The sequence below is a fragment of the Oncorhynchus mykiss genome, chromosome 22 (genome assembly GCF_057628025.1).
Source record: "Oncorhynchus mykiss isolate SJ-2025 chromosome 22, ASM5762802v1, whole genome shotgun sequence".
Classification (NCBI taxonomy): Eukaryota; Metazoa; Chordata; class Actinopteri; order Salmoniformes; family Salmonidae; genus Oncorhynchus; species Oncorhynchus mykiss.
In genome coordinates, this window is record NC_143043.1 from 38,087,285 (window position 1) to 38,095,561 (window position 8,277).

Below are 8,277 nucleotides of genomic sequence, written 5' to 3' on the forward strand. Positions count from 1 at the left end.
CATTTAGCGATTCCCAAATGGAGGAATATTTTGTGAACGGAGAGGACATCATTTTGGACTGGTAAGTTCTTCTCATGCTAATGTTGTTATTTGAAATTAATAATATAAAATAATATTTGTGATTTAAAAAAAAATGTAGTAGCAATATATAAAAATGTTATGTAATGAAATGTGAGATGCGTGTATCTGCCGTCCTACCCCACCCCCACATGAAATAGCCTATTTGAGGCTGTTGAGGGGAGGGCAGGCCCACAACAATGGCCAAAGTGAAATGGAGACAGTAGATACAGCTGGTCTGTTGTAATATAATAAAGACATTAGATCTAGCTGGTCTGTCATAATATAAATGAGACAGTAGATCTAGCAGGTCTATAATAATATATTCAACTTTATGTTCCATGTACTCTATATATATCTGTTTATTATACCTGTTGATACAGGGCTCATATGTGAAACTATTCTAACTGAACATTTTCTTTCACAGTGACACTGACTCCGAATGGGAGCCCCCAGTGCCAAGTTGTCCATCCCCCACTGAAGCTGGTTCATCCAGCTCCTGCCACAAGTGGTGTTCATCTGCCCAAATTTATTTCTGCAGGCATGGATGTGCCTCAGGGCCAAAAGGGCACAACACGGAGGCGTCGCTGTGTTATTTGCAAAATGAAGTCCCCCATCACCTTTACAGCAGAAAGAGCAGCACAATATTGTGTAGAGGACTGAGGGTCTTCCAAATATTGAAAGTGTTATTTTGTAAATGTATATATATTTTTGTTCATGTTTTTTCTCAATTTTTGGAGGGGGTGTGTTAGAATACCATTTTGGTATTTTGTATATAGTTATTCCATTCAAAATGTATAACTTCACCAATTTGGCCACTTGGGTACATTTGGGCTACTTGTGTGGGACACCTGGGTGACTTCATGATAAATGTCATGTAGCACACTCATTTTGGAAGTTATCATTCTGAAACTTTGCACAAGTACTGTTGCCCTCTTATGCGTTTCACTGAAATTGTCCCCATCATCCTATCTCAATGTTTGTTTTGTCTTCATTTTAAAGATGATGATACAACAATAAAAAATGAAAAAACATATGGTTTTTTCATTGTATTATCTAAACCAGATCTATTGTGTTATATTATCCTACATTCAATTCACATTTACACAAACTTCAGAGTGTTTTCTTTCAAATGAAACCAAGAATATGCATATCCTTGGTCCTGGGCCTGAGCTATAGGCAGTCAGATTTGTCTTCAGGCGGAAAATGAAAAAAGTAGGGGGGTAGCTGTTAGAGGTTACAAGGCACACCTGTTACTTGAAATGCATTCCAAGTGACTGCCTCATGCCTCTGGTTGCGAGAATGCTGGGTGTGCAAAGCTGTCATCAAGGCAAAGGGTGGCTACTTTGAAGAATATAAAATATATTTAACTTTTTATGGTTACTACATGATTCCATATGTGTTATTTCATTGTTTTGTATTCACTATTATTCTACAATGTAGCAAACAGTAAAAATAAAGAGAACCCTTGAAAGAGTAGGTGTCCAAACTTTTGACTGGTACTGTATATGTTTTTGATGCGTCAAGGGGTCTTAAAATTCCAAATCAAATAGCCAAATTATCCTTGACCTTATTAAAGCAATTCCATATAGTTTAGTTGTCCTCCATTTATATCTCCAGTTTGGAAACATTTTTGCTTCCAAGTAGATTACAACGGCGATGGACAGAGAGTTGTGGATAAAATGTTAACAATATGTCCCAACTTTAAACGACAACAGCATATCCAGCTGCCAACACCTCTGATATGTTGACACATTTTTGCCGACATCATCCCAGTATACTGGAGCAAGATGGTAACGCAAAGAAACAACACGTAGTCTCCCCTGCATTCAAGCAGCCCTTGGCAGCTGATTCTGACCAGGCCAAAGACATTACAAGAGCGGTAGGTAGGCCATGTTAATATTTTTGTTTAAAGTCGCGGATCTATGCCCATTCTCGGTAGTTGGGAATAAGGGGTTTCTTTCACCACCTCGTGACAGTGCTCAAGCCACATTACGATCTTCCCTCTTGCACCCATTTCAGAACACGGGTAGTAACCCGTTGGTTGGCTTTTTGTAAGCCAACCAAAGCCGACGTTTTCAATTAATTGGCCAATCACATTACCCCGGAGTGGAAGCCGTACCACACTACAGACACGCCCCCGTTTATAAGTGCGCATCTGGCACTGAAAGAGGCAGTGTCATGGTGCGTTCGTATCCTAGTGGGAATTTACCACATACAACTGGGAAAATCCACTTGAACGGTCCTCAAACTGGTAATTACTAGTGGAAAACTCGTCTATCACCCTGAGCACCCACTTCTCCCACATGGTAACCTCTGACGTCACCTACTAAGGAAATGTCCTCTAACAGCATTTTCAGCCATTACTGTACATGCAACAAGAAAGCATTATTTAAAAGAAGAAATCTATTAATGTTGTTTTTTAACTCTATAATTTGTTTTATAAGTATGACAGCTGTACTTTTAGTTTTTGGTTGCCACAGCTTGTTGGCCATTAGCCAATCAGCGTTTCTCAACGAGTTGAAATCACGCAAATGAATCCAAGTAGTATTTACGAATTCATAACTGGTCAATTCCCACCTTCCACATGGTTACAAACGCAGCATCAGAGTCAACTTGAGAGGCGCAACATCACAATTTGGTCACAATAGACAATGCAAGGAACATTGTGAATGCTGAACATTGTAAATAGCATTTAATGTTCCTGCAGTACAGAAACTGAACAGTGGGTTTGGGGAACCATTGCACCCCTACTGTGTATACACACCTGGTTATATACACCCTTAGAATATATTTTAGAATGGCAGCATTTTAGGATATTTCAGATTGCCGTAGGTAGTGATTGGGTCTGTAGGTGACATGGTAGTTATTGGCCCCTGAATAGGTATTTTAACCCAATGATATCATATGAATGTCAGTTTCACTCTCTTTACCTTTTCAGGCCCATTGCTGGATATGCCAACCTGTGCCCCAATATGATATCCACCCAACCTCAGGAGTTTGAGAGCATGCTGTCAACTGTCAAACACGAAATCATACATGCCTTGGTGGGTGCATTGGAATCTACTTTATATTCCTATTGGGGCAAAGCTTGTCATGAATTACTAAATAAATACGATAATCAATCAAACCTGTCCAACACAGATTGCATTATTGATTGAGTAATGTAATCTTTACGTATCTGTCCAAAAGGGTTTTTCAGCAGGGCTGTTTGCGTTTTATCATGATTATAATGGTAAGCCATTGACACCTCGGTTTGCAAGTGGACTACCAGCATTCAACGAGAGGTATGTATACTTGATCATTTTCCTCTGCTGTCAGACTTGTTTTTATAATCGTGCTGTTTGTAATAACCAGTAGGCTTAGATGATATTGTAATTGTTTTTCTGTTGTGCATTGTATTTTCTCATTCATTTTGTTAACATTTAAGACTATTTTTGCTTTCTATTATAGTTTAGGCCTGTATCAATGGAGTGATGCTGTGATACGTAGAGTGACTCGATTATGGGACATCCGTGGTGGAGTGATGGTCCGTCATGAAGTGCATCTTCTAGTGACGCCGCGTGTTGTGGTAAGAATCCTCGTTTTAACCTCCTCACCATTAAATTATGTATTTACATGCATTTGTCATGGGTAGATACAGTATGTCCCTTTTGTAGTGGCTATGCTGGGCTGTTCTGTGTGGTGTTGTGCTATTTTGTTATGTTGTGCTGCGCTGCCCTGTACTGTCCTGTAATGTGGTTCATGTTTATGTCCTGTATCCCTGCATGTGTTGGCAGGAGGAAGCGAGGAGACACTTTGGCTGTCCCATTCTGGAGGGTATGGAGCTGGAGAACCAGGGAGGGATGGGTACTGAGCTGAACCACTGGGAGAAGAGGCTACTAGAGGTAAAAGGAGGGCTGAAGATTGGTGGCATTGTACTGTGCTTAGTTTTTATTGTTATCTGAAATGATTCCTTTCTGTACAATATGTGTAGCCTACGTTTGTGGTGTATCTTTACTCAGCCTAGTAGAACGGAATGCTGTAATGGAATTCCTGATATAGACCTAACCACACCATACCCTTTCACTCAGTTTCATAGTCTGTATAACTATTGTGAATTCTGTATTTCTTATTTATCTATAGTTCACTACTCATCGTCAGCATTTATATGCTCATATAGGTTCATTATTAATCTATTTATGATACTTTGATGATTCTCCTGTTTGTATTGATAACAGAACGAAGCAATGACTGGATCGCACACACAAAACAGAGTGTTTTCTAGGATCACCTTGGCCATCATGGAAGACACAGGGTAAGGTTGCTGACTGTTTCCAGAAAATATATGGAATACAAGAAAATAATGACTTTTACATTTTATGTAATTTCAAGAGCTTTGACTATTAAACAACTTGGCTCTTTTTTCTTGAGCATTGGTGTGATTGAAAGTTTTTGACTTTGACACATGATTTGTATTGAAGTTTAAGAGTTTACCTGACTTGATGTACAATGTGTTCGGGTCATCTTTGTCTCCTATGTAGTTGGTACAGAGCCAACTACAGCATGGCAGAGAGGCTGGACTGGGGCAAGGGCCTGGGCTGTGACTTTGTGATGAAAAGCTGTAAGTTCTGGATTGAAAGGCAACGTCAGAGGTAAGAAGGTGTCTAATCAGAGTTAAGGTTTCTTATTGTACACAACAGGCTGAAACATCTAAATGTCTAGGCACATGGCATGCCCCTAAACAAATTTAAAGTAGCACCAGACAATGCACCCTGTCTCATATGTCAACATTTCTGTCAACACAAACATCAAGCCTTAGAAACTCTATTAGAAATTGTAACAAACTGTATTTAAACAACTTTTTTTAAACACAATAAAAACATTTAAATGACAAACTGTGGCTCTACCTGATCCAACCCTCGGTGTGTTATTGTTTTTCAGTCGTAAAGTGGTGACCCCTTACTGTGACACGGTGCGTGCCACACCCCTCCAGCTAACCTGCAGGCAGGACCAGCTGGCTGTGGCTGTCTGCAACCTGCAGAAGTACCCTCAGGACATACCCCTGGACTACCAGGTAAAATACTAGTCTCACAATGCCATCCTTCAAAGTCACAAACTCTAGAAATTGACGCTATGACAATACACCCAGTGATAACCACATGATGCTAGCAAGAGTCTGTGTCAGAAACCTATTGTACCACTACAGAGGATTAGAAGACAAACATAAATATTGCAAGTGTATGACACAACGATTTACTTAACACTTGCACCCAAGCATAGTTTGTACCTATAAGACAAAAAAAGGCAACAAAACCAAACAAAACATACATTTAAAATGGTCTTTATTTAAGATGTTGTTGACCACTTGTGACCTGCATAGTACACCCCATATAGTAAATCTTGTCCACTTCCCCTCCTGCAGTACTTTGACCATATCCCTGATGTCTCTGTGAGGGACATTGCCTCCTACGGTGGAGCTGTGGAGATCGCTGACTACTGTCCCTTCAGCCAGGAATTCAGCTGGCACCTGAGTGGAGAGTACCAACGCAATTCCTACTGCAGGGTCCAGGAGAACCAACCCGGTAATATCCATTTCCTTCTTGCATTGTTCTTGGTGCCTCAGACCTGGCTGGGCCTTGGACAATGTACTCTGAAACTGTTCACTCACTAGAAGGTCTGCAAAATTCCGGAAACATTCACAACATTCCCAGGTTTTCCAGAAATCCCAGCTGGAGGATTCCCAGTTGGATGATTCCCTGTTGGAGTGTTCCATTTTCCCTCTCTGCTTATTCCCTCCTAATTCTGGGAATCTTCCAACTGGGATTTATGGAAAACCTGAAAATTGTGTTTCTGGGAAATGTTCCTTCATTTTGCAACCCTACTTACAAGTAGGTTACCTGACACTGCTTCCAGATTGGTGGAGGAACTATGGCGCTGAGCAGTATGGTCCAGACTCTGTTTGTTTGTACCAGAAGACATCCTTCATCATGGAGCAGTGTACCAGGCGCATGACCTACCCTGACTGGGGAAGTGGTTGTTATAAGGTAATGCAGAAAAATGCAATAGATATCTCCATTTCAGCATCTCTGCAATCTATGTTTAGTCACTTTTCCATATTTTGCAAGCTATGTACTGTGGGAGTCTTCTTAATAATGTTTACCACCTTTAAGTCTCATCCTTTTATCACATGATCTTACAGAATCACAAATTCTCAGTCTAATGTATGTGTTTTGGGTTAACAAATAGGTAACCCTGTTATAAATGTGTGACAGGCAGATATTTAAAGTGACCCATACAAAAAACAAACAATGAAATGTTATATTGTGGTTGTTTCCAGATGTCTTGCTCTACCCAGGGTCTGACAGTATGGGTGCAGGATACTGAGTTTCAGTGTGTGCATACCGGTCAGCTGCTGAGAGTTAGTGTGCGTGTTAATGACTGGGTCTACAACGGGGTTCTCGTCTGTCCTGCCTGCTCAGACTTCTGTAGCGCCTGCCCTCTACCACAACAGCTGCCTCCCCTCAATAGTACCAGGAGAGTTCCTATTGGTGAGTTCCCCTGCCTGTCTTTCCTACCTTCCATATTCATGCACACACATATATACTTTATACCTAGATACATTATATAAACATTTGGTATTAAGGAAGTGTTTTGCCTCTCTTCCAGACCCGTGCTCCAGTTCCTCCAGCTTAGTGGTAACTCTGTGGCTTCTATTGTTAAACCTCATCCCTCTGCTAGCTGGATTTATCCTGTGTGTGCGGAACTGACTGACTGACTGTGTGACTGACTGACTGGTTGGGTGACTGACTTACTGACTGCAAGGTTCTGTGCCTGGGGCAGTGGACCAGATGACACCCTATTCCCTACATAGTGCACTACTGTTGATGGGCTGGGCGGGTGGCTGGCTGGCTGACTGACTGACTGAAAGTTTCTTTGCCTGAGGCTGAGGCCCAGATGACACCCTATTCCCTACATGGTGCACTACTTGTGATGGACCTATTGACTGGTTGGGTGGGTGGCTGACTGACTGACTGGCTGGGTAGGTGGGTGGGTGGCTGACTGACTGACTGACTGGCTGGGTAGGTGGGTGGCTGACTGACTGGCTGAAAGGTTCTCTGCCTGGGGCTGTGTATCTACCCAGGCCTAAAGTAGTGCTCTATAGAGAATAGGATTTGATCCTTGGAAAATCATCAAGGAAACGTCAGGACTGTTGTTTAGGAAACAATCACATTAGCCCCATCAAAGTCAGGGAAATGTGTGATACTTTTCAACAAATGTTATGTTGATTCTTAAAACAAAATGCAGTGAAAAATGTAAATGTATTATAAATGCCTGAAAGAAGGATTTGAACCACAATACCTTATCTGTCTAGTTTAAACACATTTCTACAACCTAGAACTTCTTTTAATGTTAGTTTTGAAACAGACAGGACAGTGGCCCATTGTCAATGACTGTTCATGAAATTGCTAGATATAATCAATGAAAACAATACTAACCTTTGTCCTTTGAAAGTCTGAGGATAGGAAAGGCATTGAAATTACAGTTGGAAAGTCTTAATGTTCTCTATACGTTTTTTCTCTCCTCTCTCTGAACAGTCTCCAATCCCAGTCATGGCACGGTTTGTGGCACATTAAGACAGTCCCAAGTGGCATCCTATTTAAAGGGAATAGGGTGCCAATAGTGCACTATAAAGGGAATAGGGTGCCATTTGGGATGCACACAGGGAGAACTCAAGAGTTTAGCTTCTCGATGTCCTCCTGACACACTACTTTGCCCTTTTAGGGCCGCTGTACTCCAGACAGTAGCATCAGAATACTGGGAAGGTGTGTGCCAAGTGCAGGCTACTATCAGAAAAGGGGAAAAGAAGCCATTGATTGCACTTTTTCTTTATCGAATTAATGAAGGAGATGCCAGTAAGCTGTAAGCTAAATCAGAAGAAGCCATACCTCAAGAGTAGCTAGCTGATCATGGTAAGGTGCCAGTGCTTCTTTATGAATTACCACCTATTCTAAAATGAATACTTTATTCCCCTCATCAGAACTGTAAAATGAGGATGTTCAGTTTCCTAGTGTTGTCGTGCAAGGTTTGCAACATTCTCAGACCTTACAGTAAATGAATCACCTACATTTTCATCAAGCCATTTTTTCAGTTAACATTTTATGACATGTCCAGTGATTCAACACTATTCAATGTAACAATGCAGTATTTCAATTCATTTTTACAGCAGATTGTTGTTAA

At 41.0% G+C, this 8,277-nt stretch overlaps 1 protein-coding gene across 3 annotated transcripts in view; it reads left to right on the forward strand.

The window, feature by feature from the left end:
* The window catches only part of LOC110501777 (leishmanolysin-like (metallopeptidase M8 family)), a 28,073-nt gene extending 20,678 nt beyond the window's left edge, over window positions 1-7,395 (forward strand). For all 3 annotated transcript variants that reach the window (XM_021579600.3, XM_090215998.1, XM_090215999.1), the window contains 11 exons: window positions 2,999-3,104; window positions 3,250-3,344; window positions 3,511-3,628; window positions 3,837-3,944; window positions 4,278-4,354; window positions 4,581-4,691; window positions 4,981-5,113; window positions 5,462-5,621; window positions 5,953-6,083; window positions 6,377-6,587; window positions 6,706-7,395. In XM_021579600.3, the coding sequence (XP_021435275.2) occupies window positions 2,999-3,104; window positions 3,250-3,344; window positions 3,511-3,628; window positions 3,837-3,944; window positions 4,278-4,354; window positions 4,581-4,691; window positions 4,981-5,113; window positions 5,462-5,621; window positions 5,953-6,083; window positions 6,377-6,587; window positions 6,706-6,806 (1,351 nt within the window). In that variant the 3' untranslated portion in view covers window positions 6,807-7,395. The remainder of the gene's footprint in view (window positions 1-2,998; window positions 3,105-3,249; window positions 3,345-3,510; window positions 3,629-3,836; window positions 3,945-4,277; window positions 4,355-4,580; window positions 4,692-4,980; window positions 5,114-5,461; window positions 5,622-5,952; window positions 6,084-6,376; window positions 6,588-6,705) is intronic.
* The last annotated feature ends 882 nt before the right edge of the window (window positions 7,396-8,277 follow it).